General features: G+C 36.1%; 1 protein-coding gene across 5 annotated transcripts in view; it reads right to left on the minus strand.

The window, feature by feature from the left end:
• SLC38A6 (solute carrier family 38 member 6) overlaps positions 1-18911 on the minus strand; it is a 53634-nt gene that overhangs the window by 11910 nt on the left and 22813 nt on the right. For 3 of the 5 annotated variants that reach the window (XM_084631357.1, XM_084631353.1, XM_084631355.1), the window contains exons 6-12: positions 12482-12560; positions 7560-7642; positions 7031-7089; positions 3671-3736; positions 3354-3407; positions 2397-2476; positions 1284-1384 (exon numbers count right to left, since the gene is read on the minus strand). In XM_084631357.1, coding sequence (XP_084487483.1) covers positions 1284-1384; positions 2397-2476; positions 3354-3407; positions 3671-3736; positions 7031-7089; positions 7560-7642; positions 12482-12560 — 522 coding nt within the window. The remainder of the gene's footprint in view (positions 1-1283; positions 1385-2396; positions 2477-3353; positions 3408-3670; positions 3737-7030; positions 7090-7559; positions 7643-12481; positions 12561-18911) is intronic. The other 2 variants (XM_084631356.1, XM_084631354.1) reach the window with 1 other exon arrangement.

Consider the following 18911-nt stretch of genomic DNA (forward strand, 5'->3'; position numbering starts at 1 on the left):
AAAGAAAGCCATTGTGTAGTTAAGAGTTCTGAAATCTGTCTAAGTATTTGGGAGAAGCAAGCCTACCAGAATGGCTATTAAGTCACCTATATTTAAGCCCCAGCTACAAAAAATGGCACTTCAAAGTGTTCAAGAACTCCATCATCAATTGCATAGTTATTACACTGCTGCTGCAGCATACTGCCATGCAAAATCTACAGAAAAGCAGAACTGAAGGAGTCTACTGAACAGATAGGATGATTTTTATATGGACAAGTTTATAATTGGAATTCCTCATTTTCTGTTTAAATACAAAAATTCACTAACAAAACATAACTACCACCCTCCCCATCCTCACCCTTAACAAAATGGCAAGGGTCCTTTAAAGAGAGAGACACCTTCAACAGAATGCACACCTTGGTCTCTATGACCACAGCAATTCATACTCTATGTATCATTTTGTGTTTGTGCTTCCTCTGGTTTGCCTTTCTGTTGCAGATAGCAGCAGTATCTTTAAGAAGTCACTTTGTGTGTAGGAATCTATGATACAAATAATTAGTGAGGCTGTTTTAGTAAAGCTTTCTTGGAGTGTTCGTTTAAACTTTTGGTTTTGTTTCATTAATCAAACAGATTTCTATTCAAATAAATCCATACAAGAAACCTACATCTTATCATGGCCTATGTGATGTGTCCATGCTGCTCTTGGCAATGCTTTGGAGAGAGGCAAAGGTGACTGTAATCCACCTTTATACCTCCGTGCTCCCAGGGTCATCCTGCTACTGACCCAGCCCTTGGTGAAAGGCACAGCAGGCCCTGTTGTGCTACAGGTTGACCGAATGGTAATTAGCATGTCAAGCTTCTCTAACATAGGCATGATCTTAGAAGATATTTCACTAATCCCAATTAATTAAGTGAACGGTTTACTTGTATAGTGTTTACGGCCCCTATCCGGCAAAGAATTACATACATGCTTAACTTACACGCTGAGCAACCATACTGAAGTTAATTTTTACAAAGCTAGGCACCTCTGTAAGCCTTTGCAGGACTGGTGCTTAAGTGGCTTAATTATTTCATATGTGCAACACAGGCCTTATTTTAAATACCCCAAATATTTTATTCCTTCATATGCATTCTATAGTAGGCTTTATATATTTGCAAACAGAATGAATTATTTAGCACACAAATCAAATGAAAAAATCCTTGGGAGCAGGCTGAATCAGTACATGTATTATGCAGTACATGATAAGCCAGAACATTCTTCACTATTATCTTGACCTCTAAAGAATTGTTAAGAACATACTTACCATAAAAAGTAAGGTACCCAAACAAGGCAGACACAAAATAGAGTAGGAAACTCAGACCAATTCCTGTATTGGTTACATTCTGCATTCTGCTTTTTGATGGACTAAAATGCAAAACAACACCCCCCATCCCCGAATAATTATTATGGTTTAATGTATGGTTTGAGGTGTTGAACACATAGCAGTTTATCTTTAGAATGATCTTGCAATTTACATTTTACAGGGATGAACCCCTGTGGTTTATCATTACCCAATACTTTGCTGGTCACTGTATTTGCAGATTTCAAATCACTTCACACATGAAGACAAGTATCATTATCCCCATTTTACAGACATAGAAACTGAGGCACACAGAGGTGAACTCCCCACCCCCGCGCTCCCAGTTCTGACTTGCCCAAGATGACACATCAAGTCAATGGCAGAGCCAGGAATAGAACCTAGTCCAGTATCCTATCAATTGAGCCCACACCAATGGTGGTGGTGACTATCATAACAGTGCAGATTTGGCCAAATGCAGGCTCTCTGGCTGCTATAAAAATCAGCAAGTAAATGTCTGTGGATTTTGTTTTTTTCCCAGTAGACAATGAAAACGTATCTGCTACAAATATAATCAGAGGCTATGTCTACACTATAAGCGAGGCATGTGATTCCCCTGCTTGTGTACACCTATTTGCAAGTAGCTTGATGAGAGCTAGCGTGAGTATAAACAGCAGTTTAGCCGTGGAAGCATGGACAGCAGAGGCAGGGGTGAGCTGTGCTGAGTACAAACCTGCTTGAAAACAGTGGGGACATATCTGGCATGGCATAGGTCAGTTGTGCCTCTGCTGTCGGTTCCCATGCCATCACGGCTACATTACAATTCATACTCGCTAGCTCTTATTAAGCAAACACAATTATGTGCATATAAGCAGAGGAATCACACCCCTAGTTTGTAGCGTAGACATAGCCTAAAATGCCAGTGCTGCCTCAGATGAAAATTTTGCCTAATATATAAAGGATAAATTGTCATTGTTCAACCGCACTCAGTTGAATACGGAACAGATTTTCTGACAACTTTGGTTGAATTAAAAAAACACTATCATTATATTTCAACATTACTTGCTTTCCATATGTTACCTTCGGAGCTCACAGTAAATGGGCAATACTGAGGTATGGCAGAGAAACGAGAAGGCCATGGTTGGAATGGCATAAGCACTCTAAAAGGAGGGGTGGGGGGGAGAGAAACAAAGAAAAAAATTCTCACTATAAACAGCTGTAAATTAATTTGAGTGAACCTAAGATTCTACTTCATGGCCTCAATCCAATGCCTGAAATCAGTGGGAGGGGTTTTGGACTAATGCTTCTGGATAAGCTCTATACTAGATAATGGGGGTTTCCCAATTGTTTCATGCAACTGTGCCATTTCAGCTGAGAACTCCGGTATATCAGCCAACACCCTCCTGACAGTGGAGGGTACGGGCTACAAGACTCTTTTTGGATATATAAAGCCCAAAAGTGCCACATCTTACCTCACCTTACTCATGTGGGTTCTTCCACTTTAGCTCCTGAGCCTACTCCCATAAGTAGGATAAGTAGGATTTGGCACATAGGGTCGGAAAAATACTACAATTGGTTATTTATATAGTATGAAACTTACCAAATTATAAGTACAGCTGTCTATAACATGCAACATTACTGTGTCAAATTATTGACTCCTTTAACCAGCCCTGAACTTTTAGTTAAAAAATTCAGTATTTGTCTCTCTTAAAAATTGGTTACAGCATTCAGAAACCTGAAAGACCTAAAAAAATGCTTTTGCAAATGAAGTCTGAAGGCTGTTCTATAATCAAAAAGTTTTATCAGTAAAACTGTCAGGGGTGTGATTTTTCTTCTGCACAACTAACAGCTAGAAAATTTTTTTAAATGAAGGCTGAGACTCTGGAGAACAACTTAGAGGCATATGTGGGTACCCCCAACCTACAGCTATTCCTTTAAAAAACATTGGTTTATGCCCTATGCCAGCAGGGTTCATATCCATTAAAAAAACAAAACCTCTGCGCACCCCACCTGTTATTAAGATACACAGCACATTACCTCCTTAGAAAAATGAAAGAGCTTTGCTTTACAATCCTCAGTAGAATATGAAATCTGTGCAAGATAAATACACAAAAAAAGGGAAATGACATATTAAATGACTGACTACAAACCACAGACATTAGATCACATTGTTTCAAGCTAATAAAATCATGCTAATTAAAGAGTACCAATATTCTATGAATGAAAAGGAACTAAGGATTTATCAACTATTTTTTAAATTATAAAATATTACTAACCTGAGGGTTTTGATGTAGAGAAAGAATTATTTATATTACTAAAAAGATATAAAAGCTTCAAAATAGCATATATGTTACCTGTAAGATCTCTATAGAGCTGTTTAATGTCAGTGGACAAGGGATGGACCATTTTTTTATTACAACCTGTAAAGACAGCGTGTATTTAATTTTTTCAAGACTGCCTGAAAGCTGGGGTATTATATAAATAATTAGAACATGAGTATATTGATAAACACAGTAATACAAGGCACTTACAAACAACCTGCTTGTCTATTGGAGAGCTGGGCAAGGAAGATCAAAAAGATTTGAGAGAAAATGCTGTCAGCATCATTCCACCCAGCCAGTTAATTAGATATTAAAGGAGGTCTAACATTGCAAGGGCAGAAACGTGGTTGTAATTAAATGGCAAAAGCAGGAAAAGAAAACTCCCCAAACCAAAACCCTAATATTTCCCAGAAATCTATAGGGAGTTTTACTCACACTGATGGTTTCGACAGGTCCATGGGGTGGGGACGAAAATTAGAAGGAAATTAAGGAAAAAAAATATGACACTTTCCCTCTCATGAGTCGATTTATAATTATAGTTACATTCTTCCTGTCACTGTATTTATGGCTCTGTCCACATTTCCCATTCTAGTTACCTATTTTTAGGTGTTAGAAATTCTTTATATCACTTGCTCCAGGCTTTAAACTTGAAATAATAAGGGGTCAGATTCATGACAGGGATAAAATGGAAGAGATCTGTCCTTTTATCTCTGAAACTCTACCTGTACAAACATGCTAGAGAGACAAGATTGATGAAGTAATATCTTTTATTGGACAAACTTCTATTGCTGAGAAAGAGAGAGAGAAGCTTTCGACCCTACACGAACTGTTCTTGAGGTACATGTACAAACGTGGCATTCTCAAGAAAGCAATGACTAGAAGCTCCCCACTCTCATGCAGTATCCCCAGCAAAAGTGTGGCCAGAGGGAATAGTGGGTACATGGCATGCTATTCATGCAACCCTGCAACACAGACAGAAAAAAACCCTTCTGCAGCAATAACATAGGTCTTAAATTATGCAGCTTAGAAGCTTTTAAAATATTTTTCATCAGCTAAACTCAAAGCACTTTGCAAATGCAGGGAAGTTTAATTATTTCCATTGCAAATGAGGGCACTGAAGTAGAGAGAGGAGATGAGACTTGCTTGAGGTAACACAGCAGGAAAGAGATCTAGGAATAGAACCCAGTTCAATACCCTATATACTAGACCAGTGGTGCCTAAACTTTTCCTGTTGTGCCCCTGCCTTACCAGTAATGGAATCTGTCCGTGCCCCTCCATTACAGCACAGTTGGCTCAGCAGAGGAGCTGGGGCTGAAGGCAGGCACGGAGGCAGAGCTGGGTGCCACTCCCTCTTTGCCCCCTTCTACCATGGGGGCTAGCCTGCTGGGCCCCACTCCACGCCACCCTGAACTTTCCTCCATGGTCCCCTAGGGTGGAGTGCTGCACAGTTTGGGAACCACTGCACTAGACCATGTTGCTTAAATAAGACATGAGCGATATATGGTGCCTATCCCTGCAGCAGGGCATATTAAATTTGTGCTCACACGCAAAAGCTGAAGGAGACAGTATGTGCATGAAGCTGACTGTACAGAATTATTGTATAAGTAAAATAAGGGCACTACTTCCAATGACTGGGGCAGATTTCTTCTGCAACAAATTGAAGTACATCTGTCATGACAGAAATTAATACTGTGCAAACTACAACATGTATTTCAATAGTACATATCACCTGCTTCAAAGCAGTTAACTATGAAAACTAAATTGTATTTCATACAGCTTCCAGATTTTCAGAGTAGCAGTTTTTAAAAAAAAACAAAAAACCATCACCTTACATTTTTGCCTAACAGTATTATTTTTCTTTAAAAATACATAATGGCATATGGCCTCACTTACTGTTCTTTGTAGTTCCTAAGTTGTCATTTACGAACTAAGGCAGAAATGTGCAATTTTTACAGCTTCATAAGAAATATAGTACCCTCCGCATCCCTGAAATACATAGGGTTTCCTAGCCACACACACAAGTTCTGGGCCTGGAACCAAAATGCTTTCTACCTCTGCAGTATCCACATGTGAATCTTGCTTATAGTTTATGTTAATCTCTTATGGTTCTATGCATACATTTCTTTAAACCAAATTTTTTTTCAGATCTGTTCATTCATCGTAATGTCTTATTTCTGAAAACTGCACACATTTCCTTTTAAATGTAAAAGGACCACAGAATGCATTTTAAAACTCACTGCACCTACCTCAGCCCCAGATCTAACCAATAATCCTTGAGGGTGGTAACTTTTTTAAAACATATTTTAGAGGGGAGGTCAAACACTGAGCTAATAATGTAAACTCATTTTCAGCCTTGTTAATTACGGAGAGGCTATTGTTGCTCCATAATACCAAGCTGAAGAAGATTACCTCCCAACCTCCCCATAAGAGCATTTCACTTCTTGACAGATCCCCTAAGGAGCTGTTTTGGTCAGCTTTGAAGTTTGGTTTTATCACACGGTTCAGTTCCTAATGGGCTGCCTTGCTCTCCTGGATGGCACGTTCTTTCGACTCATTTTCCACAATGTTTATCCTTTTATACAATAAGTCTGCTGTGCAAGTCAATGCAAGCCAGAGTAAAGCAGGGGGCATTTTGCCATGCTTCTAAATAGGACTCTTGTTTACATACCTTCTTGATCCTACTAAATATTACATTTATGTATTAGCAACTGTATATTCTCTTCAGTAAAAAGCAATGCAATTCTAAGGCACAATTCTCTTCCTAGGGCTGCATAACAGATCTCAGCTCCAATATTTGGTTCTGTTTCCTTTACAGAGCCCACAATTGGGGAATATCAGGGTCAAAAATCCCCCAAATGGCTCAGAGGAAAGAAGTTTTCCGTTCAGTTGCAAAGAAGGTGTTTGATGTATTAATGGAACTTGCCTAAGTTCTAGTTCTCTTGGATTCTTTTTGAGCAGTTTCACTTTGAACTGTCTCGCTTCATTCTACACGTAAATTTAATTTACTTGTAATATGACATTTTCTTCCTGTGCTAGTTACAGTAATAGTTAGAAGCTAAGAAAACAGAATTCCATTCCACAAGTAGGAAAATGAAGCGTACATGCCAGTTTTCACTGCCATGTCAGCAAAACAAAAATATTGTTACATTTACCAGACCAAAATATAATTATTCTAAATCTTTTCACATGTTTTAAAGTTCATACATATTTTCATCTCTCTTCAGCAAAACACACTTATCCTGTCCAAAAAAGTGTATGCCGGGACACAGAGAAAACTCTTAGTTTTACAGAGAACTTTAAAAAAAGAAGAAAAAAAAAGGAAAGACTTATAAAAGCATTTAAACAATAAGAAAAATGTTAGCTAGATAAGCTGAGCACTGATTTTTAACTTACCACAAGAGCAAAGTACACCATAAAGAAAAATGATAAACTACTTGTATAGCCAAGAAAGCCTGTAAAATAACAGTAAAAATAAAAGGCAATTTATAAGAAAATTGATCCTAATGTACAGCTAAAGCTTTACATTTTAGGCATGTTTTCTATTACAGTGCTTGGTATCTGGGGCTTAAGACTCAGAATAACAACATTCCAACTGCCTGTCACAGATCATTTATGTAGTTTTGTAGGGCAGAATTAGAACGGGCTTACCACTAATGGCATGCTGTAAGTAAATGCAGCTCTTTAATGTTCTGCTGTAAAGATTTTATTTTAGTATGGCGTACAAAATACTATTGCAACCCAAGTAATAGGTTAACTAGGCAGGCCTGGAAGGCAGAACATGCTACAATAACTTAAATAGTCCCTACCATTACCAACCCCCTGCCAGCTAAAATAAATAAATAACCCATTAAGGTTTTTAAGTCCTCAGTTGTAATTGCTACTAAAATAGAATAATACTATCTTCTTTCCTTAAATTACTTACCAATTTTTGGAAGAAGTGCAAGAGGAAAAACAATGCAGACTGAAGTAATCAGTAACAGCACTCTGCCGTCAAGATACCATGACCTATTGAAAAACTTAATTATAAATTGCACAAAGTTCAAAGGCCCTAAAATATACATATATTACCTTAGTAAACACTTATCTTGGACAAATAATCCTTAGGATAAAAATATGTTTTTTTAATTCAGTATGGCTAGATCATCATGCTCACTATAAGGATTTGTATTTTAAGCTCACATATATGGCTGTATTGAAACTGAGTTCTCCAACGGTCAGAATACAGGAATGACCAACACTGTTGACAGTTTTCTGGTAGGCAAATACTTGCATTGACATTGGTGGAAGAGGCCTGATTTACACAGCTATGATTACTTCTTAATAACCATGCAGTATGCAAAACCCTGAGCTAAGACAAAGTAGTGGATCCCAGCATTGGGATTTCCAGGACCATGGTTAAATCAACATCTGTACAATATACCAGCTGCAATTTGATTGACTAGAACCACACATCGATAGGACCAAAACAAAAGTGGCCACCTCAGCTTCCCACTCTTTTCCCTATCCTGTTTCTCCCACATGACCTTGGCTCATCTCCACCTCCAAGATTCCCAACACGGACAGCTAACTTACAAACAAGCATACTTCATTAAAAAAAATAAATAATTATAATGATTTTTTAAAGACCCTACTTCGCCCTTCTGCCCAAAGAGTCCCTTCTCCAAAGAACCTGAAGTCTTATGCTCCAATACGTCTGTTAGTCTATAAGGTGCTCCAGGACTTTTTGCTGCTTTTATTAAAAACAGTAACAGAGGGTGCTCCCTGCTAACCTGGTAATAACCACCATATCCTTGACTGATAAATACCTTGCACATCAGCCTTCAGGTTTATTACCTATGAACACCTTGGCCTTTGGCCTCAGAGTTTTGGTAGTCCAGGATATGGTTAGCACTTCATACACAGGTAGTGCCCGCAAGACATCATTTAAAAAAAGCAGATGACCTGAGTTTCATAGAAAAAGTACTGTCACTTATATGGACAACTACCGGTCCTGTTTTTAAAAAAAGTTATGTATAGTGGGATAAAAAAGCCCAGAGCCAACAAGCTTATAGCATTGTTGCCAACTGGAGGTCACACTTCGAAGTCAAGTGACCATTTTGCTATGTATTGAAAATTTCTGTAGAAACAGACTTTTTTTTTAAAATATATTGTTGCCTAGATGTGCTACAGCTTCAGGTACTTTCTAATGAAACTTTGCTATTTGCAGCCCTTAGGAGCAGTGTCAGTTAACACCACACAGCCTAGACAACAGCAGAGCTCCAGCAGTAATAGCAGCAGCCATCTTGGCTAAATATAGGGCCAGTTTTCTCACTGTTTACAATTTGTCCCTCATATTTGCTTTAAAATGTTGTATTTACATAGTACTTTATTGAGGTCATTCCCTGAAAGTGTGCCCCCAATATATTTACATGTCATTTTAATTCACAGTTTGTCATAATTTGTTTCCCACAGGGTGGCTGACGAGCTTTAAAATTAATAGAGGGGGTTAAGTAAATGGACCATAAATGCTGCGCTAAGTGAGTGGTAAGCTGAAGTACCTTAGCTGCAGTATATGTGCGGCATTTGTTTTAAGCCACATGACTGTCTAAACCAACAGCTAAACAATCAATAGATTATAGTACTTTTAACCACTGATGAGTTAGGAGGACAAAACTTTTTTGGTTAGCATATACTAATCAATACTATTATGTTTGGAAAATGTGTTCTTGAAAAAACAAATAAGAAACCATATAAAATACCACTACAACATATGAAATACAAATCAGAAAAAAGAAAGTATTACAAAAAGATTCTTAAAGTGTTTTAGTTTGAAATATGGAAGTTATTTTTTATTAAAAATTAACAATGAAATATCAGCGATCAAACCACCCCCCAAGTTTTTCCATAAAGTATTATAGTATAAAAACATTTTCTCTCAAAATGAAAGTTTTTAGATTTCCTATAAAACTGGTTTGAGCTGTAACTTTACTCCTCTATGATAAAAATGTTCCAAGTATGAAATATGAAGTATAAGTTTTTAGCTGTACTGCAAATGTTTTGGCAAGCAGATGTTCTCTTTTTTCCATATTTTAACTAAAAACAGACATTTATAAATTGATTTAATTTCATTCCCAAATAGAATAGGACAAGACCATCATATGTTCTAAATTAGGTTCTTACTCTCAGTCCATATCAGTTATGCAACACACAGGCAAGACAACTTAATTGCATCAATCATAACATTTAATGACCCTGTCAGGAGGTTAACAGAGAGCTCACAAATTACAACATTTTGACGCAGTCTGTGTTTTAAACTACGTTCATGTCATCAAAAAATATATGGAGTTCTTGTTATTCAGAATGATTGAAACATTTCTATTTACAATTAACAAGTGTGTATACTGTACTTTTTTAAAAAATATACAAAATAGGCATTAAGGCACATTGCAAACTATGGTCCTAAGCCTGGAAACACTTACACATGTGCTTAACTTCCTCAACAGAAAAATTTACATGCATACACATACTCTAAATACATTTCACACATACATATTTAGATCCTATACATGCATATAAAACTAATTTTTCACAGATAGTGATGTTTCAAGTGTGTGAATTTGCTAAACTAACTGAAGTACAAGACAAACCATGCACCAAAATGAAAGCATATCAGATGCCATATTGACTTAACAGAAACAAAACTGTCATGTAACCACATCTGGAAACAAATTTCCTACTATAATTAGTTAAATCAACCACCCAATATTGATGTCCCTTGCATATTTAAAGACTACCTTTAGGTTTGATATTCAATTACATATTTTGGGTGCTTGATTATTTCCTACAATTTTACAAATTAACTACCAAAGAGGTATACATTCAGGTTTCAACAAATGGACCAAAGAAAATAAAAATATTAAAGGTTCTGCTCCAACATGACAATTCAGGCTGCTGTGTGAAGTTTTTTTTTTTTTTTTTTTTAACAAAAGTTAAAAGTTATAGATGAAGCAAACAGGCTTTGGACATGCAGAAAAAAAACAAGGAAAAAAATCATAGTTCAGTGTATGCACTTTGATTGTGGCTTAATCAGTAATTTCAAAATACGCTTTTTAGATGGAACAGATTATGGGAATTCGATCATGCCCACAGAAGTCAGTGGAAAGATTCCCATTGACTTCAAATGGAAATGGATCAGACCAAAGGAACCCTCAGTGTGTTTCAGGTAAGATACATATTCTGGTAGCCTTCTCATTTTGAGCATATGAATTATTTACACGACAACCAGCAAAGTTTGGTGGAGTCTGTACCAGACAGAAATTTTGGCACATTAAGAAATACAACTCTTTCTTCTAGACTGTAAGGTCTTCAGACAGGGACTGTGTCACTATATATGCTTGTAAAGTGCCTAGCGGAATGGGACCACATTCCTGATTGGGGCCTCTAGAGTCTACTGTTATATGAATGCCAATAATTATGACACGATAATTAAAAGTTACTACGAACCTTATTACAAATTTTTGTTGGAATCAACTCTGCAGGAACACAACCATTATTTAAAAGTAAAATAAAAGTAAAAATATCAGACAGCAAAAATAAAGAATTTTTTCCACAATACTTACCCAATCAATTCAATATGCTTAATGTCACAGTGCTCAGAGAGAGCTTAAAATATCAGGTTGAAGGTGGAAGATGACATTAGTTACAATGTTAAAGACAACAATTACATCTTTTTTTCAAGCTTATGGCAATATTTTCCAAATTAAAAGCAAACACAAAACACTACCATTTATACAGAGCTTTAATAGGTTAATGACCTCTATTATTTTGAAAAAAATTAAGACGATCACAGACTGCTTTTTCCCTAAGTGACAGTTTTTAATTATAACCAACATAAAAGTATCAAACTGAAAGATGTAAATAAAGCAAAATTTTTTTTTTTTTAAAGTAAGTACTACAACATTTATGTACTGTGTCTGTATCACTGGCATACACAGTGTCTCTCTGTTAGAGTTTGTATACTGAGCTTCAGCCCAGAGAAAAATGTTATAACGGAGTGAAAAAAATCTCCGAAAATAAGAGTTTGCAAAACAGCCATAACACAACCTAAAACATATTGACATGAATGGTGACAGCACTGTAACAACCAAAATAAGATATTCTAATGCTGAAGCTGGAACGTTTTTCTTAGGAGAGCCAGTTTTCTTGTGATGGATCTGATTCAGATCTAAAGTACATTGCCTGCTATATACAACTATATAGTTGTTTTTCCAAAGCATAAGTTCTTTAATGGAAGCCAAGTTGGGGAATTATAAACCATGTTTGAAAACTTGGCATGTTTCTCAAGACAAGTCCAATTATTGAAGCAAGACAACAAATATTTAAATTTGAATGCCTGCTGGGTTTTGTATTGCGGTTTAACAATATGCAAAGTGATAACATGACAGAAGTTTAAACGTTTTGGTTTTTTCTGCCTTCTCCTTTCAAGCTCAGTTCTCACAAGATTCTTGCTCCCTAATATAGAAAAAGATTTTTTTTGGATGGAGTTTTGACTTCAAAGGCTGCAAAATCAAGCTCAGAAATTACAGGCTTAATTTCCTAGTTGGGAATAACTTCACTAAAATCTATGGAGTTAAAGCAATGTGAAATTTATGAGGGAAGAGAATCAGGCTCTATTTTCGTATGTGGATGAAGAACTCAAACATGCCAACAGTATTCTGTGTTCCAGGAACTCCTGTAAATCACTAATTTTTTTAGCATGTGAAATCAAAGGGAAATGTTGGTATCCATACTTTGAAACAGAGCTGAACTGCTTCTACAGGACTTGCTTTCTTCCATTATATAATGTTTGAAACATTTTTCTCTTACCCACTGTCATTTCCACTTATGAATCCTGCAATTGCACCAGGCAGTTCAGATTTAACAATTAAAAGATAAGATGACATAGCTGTGAATAGAAATGAAACAGATTTAGCATTGGAATACTAGCATCTCTGGTAATTACAATTAGCATGGCTTGACCAAAGTGGTTGGAACGTAACATCCCAGCTATTGGACTCAGTGGCACCATAGTCAAAATTAATGCTTTTTTTCATATACTTCCATTAGAAATATCTACAAATCCACATGCATTACACCCATTAACTAAAGCAGCAAAGAGATTACTACCACATGAGAATCTTGAAATAAGGAACATTTTCTAGGATACTACAGAAAGGTAGTTTGAAACAAATTGGAGAAAAACCCATACAAGTTGGAAAAAAAGGAACTTCTTGCTAAGCTTTCTTCCTTAAACTTGATCTACTAGCGGTAGCCTGGCTGCAGCATGGTCTCTTCCCCCTTCTTTTATAAGTTAAAAAATATCTGTGGGGTACTAAATTATGAGAACAAATCATGAGAATTATTTATATTTAGAAAATATTTTAAAATGATGTGCTTTGATTTTTTTTTTAAATCAGTCAGTACACTAATATCTAATACACATTGCAACAATTTAGGTAACTACAGGATTGATATATTTTTACAATACAAAATTACTAATATTTTTGGTAATGAATTACAACAATGTAGTCAACTAGGACTTCAAAAGTTGTCCCTGTCCTGCATACCATGGCCACTAGGAACGTCATGGGAACAACAGAGACAGAACTCTGTTCCTCCTGCTTAAAAAGCACAGGACACTTTAGAGTCAAAGAAGAATCTCCATTAATTGTCAGCAGCATAGGAACTATGATACACAATTAAGCATTTACGATTCCGTTTAGATGAGGGCAATGATATAGATAAACATACAGTTAATCGTTACTCTCTGTAAAAAGACCTTGGGGGTAAACAAGAACTCTTACAACTTTCTTCACTATTACTCATTAATATATTACCTCATCTACAACCCATTAGCCTCTAGAAGAGGCTAATTCTCATGTTACTGTGTCTTCACTGTCTGTAAAGGTTTACATAGAATTCCAAGACCAACAGAAAATTACTCAGTGGATTTGTTCAGTTTTACAGTAGCTTTAAGACACACCTAAAACTACCATGAAGGTAACCCCTCCACCCTTCAGAACTGAATGATTTTAGAAATTTCCTAAAAAAGCTTTAAATATTTTTAAAATCTGAAAAACATTTTTTGTATTTAATAAGATTAAAGTTTTAGTCCAGTAAACTCAGTTATTTGGGGTTTTTTTAATCAACTTAAGTTGAAACCAAATACAGCACATTTCTGAAAGCTGATTTTAAGATTAGACACAATAAAAAAATTAAATAGACTGTTACAATCTTTAAAAGTTAGTAATCACAGAAGCTGCAGCACTGAAACAGTTAATGGTAAATTCTGAAGAGAAGGAATGTGGTCTCTGTAAAGAAAGTGAAATGTATTAATACAAAGTGACATGTACCTACAGCAAGGTTAAATTAAAAACAGTTGCTAGGTCACTAAATAAGGAAATATTCACTTCTTTGTATTAAAAAACTCAGATTTTTCCAATCTAGAACTGTTTTTCCCTGTTGACACACAGCTGTTGATAAGGCCTGGTGAGAAATTGTATGTGGTGTCACCAATTTGATTCTTTTACTATGGAAATTAGATGGTATGTGCTATATAAGAATATGTATAAATTTTAAAAATATCAGTATTACAATAGGAAGAAGACAAAGAACTGAATTTTCTGATGCTAACGTAGAGATACATTCATACATTATCCCCCCAAAAGGCAGATTTTAAAAACTACTGAAGTCGAGAAACAGTAACTTTCTTTAAATTACAATTCATCATTAACAGTGCCATCAGTCTCTCTCTTACTTGTACTATACAATTCATTCTATTTACACAGGTCTGAAGTTTCAGACATTTATCTCCTTCAGAAAGATTTTTTTAAAATCATAATTTCTATTGCAACTTAAACTGTAGAAAGCTTCAGATTAACGTCAAGTTTAGATTTCCTGCTAACACATGTCACTCTTCCCATACATTTCTATCAGCCTCTGGCTAACCATTTAATTGCTTATCCTTTGTTGTGTGCTTATCGCTTATCCTTTGTTGTATGCTTACTGTTTGTTTTTCAAATTGGAGTCCTATTTCATTGAATTTCACTCCCAAGAAGGGAGCTAAATCGTGCAACAAGAAACTTGCACGTGTTAAACATTTGTATGCATCTTTCTTACTTTCTGTACATATACTAATACATATACTAATAAATAATCTAACAAACTACTTCAGTTTTCTTGTCCAATTTATGTTCTTTTCCTTTTTTCTTTTCTCTAGGATATGAAGAAAATCAATGCTGAATGTACTGAGTATATTTATACCCTGAAGCTTACGTAAGATATGAATCTCTCTTTTGACAACTCATGAGTAAACAGCACTAAACAGGATACCATGCTCTGTTCATTGTTTAAGAGGATAACTCCAGCTTCTTTTTCATATCAACAAATACAGTTACATATTTCACAGGAAGAATAGCACTTTGGTAGGTTGAGAAAACCCCAAAGTTTTAAATTAATCGATCGATCAAATATTTTTATTTAAATTAAATACAGGTGTTTTTTTTTTTTAAATGAACACACTTTAAATTTGAAATTGAAAACCTAAATGTTAAGGCCTACATGTATTATAATCTATTAAAATCATGTAAATTAAATACCAAAAATAATATTACACAGTACATGTATTCTGCCAAGCTTTAAAGAAAGTCAAACCACTGAACTGCTGGAAATCACTGGCTAGGCATCTGGAACCCGTGTTTACTGAAATGCTAAACCAGCTTTTGACAGCAGTAGCTTCTTCATTTCAATTTATTCAACTAGTTAGGTTCAATGACTAGTTCATTCAAAGTTATGAAATCAACTGGGAACTGAAAAAAGCAGGAAAGCTTGTTTTCCTCTTCCAACCTATGAATAATAATTAGGTGTAAGAGGTTGAGATCTAATAGTTCTAAAATCTTGACAGATAGAGTGACCAGAAACAATTAATTTGATTCACTAACTACAGATGATACTTCATTAAATCAGTTTTAAATGCAAAACACGTTTTGATAAACTTTGATAAGAAAAATGTGTGTGTTCACTACTTTTAAGGGAGTCATATATAATAAAAAATCAAATGCTGGTTTTGTACATTTAATTTTGAGTTCAAACAGTGCTTCACACAAATCACAAATAAAAAATTAATCTAGTAAATAAGAAATGCATCATTTACCATAACAAAACTGTAAAAGTTAAGAATTTGAATAAATATAAATGAAGCTATATAATTGCTTAAATAAATATGTATAGTGTATCCTGATCAGCAAAAATGCACACCAAATTTAGTGTAGAGGCTCTATTTAGTTGCAAATCAACATATTTAACGGTTACCAACTAGTCAGAATCAACCTTTCTTTAGGAAAATAAAAAGTACAAATCCAAAACATAATTAAAACTGATGATTAAAGTCAGCAAAAAGGAAAACTTGTTTTAAATTGGGATTAACAGTCATTTAAATCACTTTGATTTAATACACCCTGCTTTAATATCTTAAACAATATTGAAAAAAATAAAGAAACTAATCATGGATCCTTTGGAAAAAAACTACAAAAAGGTTAATTAAAGAAATCAGTTTGTTGAAACTAAAGAAGGAAAGCTTTCCACTGAGATGGGATGTAGCAGTTAAAAAAAAAAAGTCTAACAACAATTATTTTCTAGTAAGAAGAAAAAAATAACTACAGTGTCCACTAGTTTTGTCCAGTGTCTACTAATAGAAGTAGGAGAAAAGGATAGAATCAAAACAGGTATCTTTGGCTACAAAGGAATGATTTTGTGAGATTTCAAAAATGGCAGATGCAGACATAAAAACTTCAAGTTATACTGTAAAACTTAAATGCTACCTACACTGGAGAGGACTTAGTGTATAAGGTCATCTCTCATAAGGGGAACAGATGAGTTGGTCATGAAGCTGAGCTGTTCGACGGCAATTGCAAAAGAATACGTCATAATCTCTGATCTGCACCAATAGTAAGGAATTAACATTTTGTGTCATTTGGTTGAGTATTAAAACAGACACTTAAGGGGTCTAAAGAATTATCTATCACATACAAACAGTTACATTAAAAGAACATTAAGGTTGCAAAGTCAAGCACTCAAAAAATTAGTAAGTGCCAGAAGTAAGGCTGCCTGTGCAATCTGAGTTCAGCCCTCTTACGTATATATATGTATTAGGACAGTCTTGGCCAGTATCATGTAGGAAATGCGTGGCAGAGCCAAGGAGAGAATTCAACTCTCCTCAGTCCCAGTCTAGTGCCTTAAATATAAAAGAATGTCTGTTCTCTTCTTGCATACCCTCTGCTTCATTCGCTGTCCATCTTGTGCACTGAATGATGCCGAGGTCCTATGGAATAAATGGTACGTGACGACGTAACTAGAGACTGTAACATAATGCCGATGCACAAAGAGGCTGAAATACAGTTGCAGCGGCAACCTTAATTTGGGCATTTCCTATTGCTTGATTTAGCAACTTTAATGATCCTTTAATTTAACTTTTTGTACATAATTACTACTAGGAACTGGCTGATCAAGAAGAATTAACCAGAGTTGGACTTTATACCAACAACTCGACTTATGGAAATTTTGTAATTCAACATTCCATCAGGGAGAAAAACAACAATTCTCACCACCTTAAAGTTATCAGCCAATAGATTCACCACTGTCCTAAGAGCAACAAGTGATCACACTTATTGATATACAGAACTTATTAGCACATTGTGAAATGCTGATGTTGGCTGGCTAGTTTGCAGGATAGGATTTATAATGTATAACGTTAAGCTACTTTACACCAAGAGTTCTTCATTATGTAGCTGGGGGCATCACAACAGGTTAATACTAACTAGAAACACATATGTAATAAATGCATTAGTCAGCATTTCTATACTGTGCATTTATACTGTTTGGCACTCACCATATGAGCCCAGATTCGAAAAACCATGGGGGGGGAGGGGGCGGGAAGAGAAGAGAAAAATTGAGAAAAGTCCAATAAACGCACCACCAATCCTCTCAGGTAGTCCAACCTTAAACCACCTAAATGGCTTTGCTTTTTGGTTCCCATAATACTAACTTCAGTTTCTTTTCATCATCCTATCCACAAACAAGGGATTTGCTGCCAAAGTTTAAAGTAGTGACTTGGGAGGATATATATTCATATCCAAAGGGAACTGTTGACATGATTGTTCCTTCCTAATACTTGGGTTGGTGATATACCCTTTAAAAAAAATCTCATGGTTGGAAAGAATGAACCTTATTCCCTCTGGCTACTTGTTCTCAATCAACTAGTTCAGTTTGTTATGTTATTACTAATACCTTGCATCTTTATAATGCCTCATGCAAAAAATCCCAAAGCACTTTATAAACTTTATACACAGGAAAGGAGTGAGGTGAGGAAGGGAAACAGACTTTGTAAAAACCCCTCTGTCCAGACACTAATCTCTTGGACAGAAGAGACGAGAGAACTGTGAAGAGGGAGATGGGGGACAGTAAGACAGCAGAGCAGTCTTGTCTTGTGGAACTGGGCAAATACCAGATCAATAAGGTGTCTCCTCACAGATTCCAGGCAGCACAGAAGATGGAAAGAAAAGTAACAATTGTATTCCCTTGCTAGAGAGAATCTGACCAATAAAGTTCTGTTCATTTCAAAACACTGAGAAGAAAGGTTAAAAACTAAAATAAGGGCGGGGGTAAACCTAGTTAAAAGTTACACCAGGCTAAAAAACAAAAAAACAACCACCCTATCACTGAGAAACTGAGCTGGACTGCTCAGATAAAATTGGATCTTTCATAGAAACTAATGAGACAACAGATATTTGAACTTTTACATTTCCCTCTGTAGATAAAATGACCTTCTTAGCAATAGTCTGTTCTGACCCAATGGATGCAAGAGAAAGTGTCCATCTAAATAGTGAGATGTCAGGAGATGAGAGTTGTGAATGCAAGTGAAACTGGAGAGTGGAATGCTGAATTTTTAGTAGGCAATTCTGTTTCATGGGGATTTGGAGTGGGGCTGAGGGAGAAGAACATTACCGTATCTCCATGGGTGGCACATCCAATAGGCTGGGGAAAGCTGTGCCTCCCCAAACAACCCCGTGTGGCCCAGCCTACGCTCTTCCCCAAAGCCACCTCCTGCTCACCCTTCCCCCTTGGTCCCAGCTCAGGTGGCAGGCTGCTCCTCTTCAGTGCTGCTGGGGCTTGGGCGGCCAAGACTTGGGGTGGCTGGGGGCGCCCTGTGCTTGGGGGCCAGGGAGGGCAGCGGGGCTGGCCTCCCACAGCTGGCAGTTCA

Source organism: Lepidochelys olivacea, assembly GCF_965140295.1.
Source record: "Lepidochelys olivacea isolate rLepOli2 genome assembly, chromosome: 6".
NCBI lineage: Eukaryota > Metazoa > Chordata > Testudines > Cheloniidae > Lepidochelys > Lepidochelys olivacea.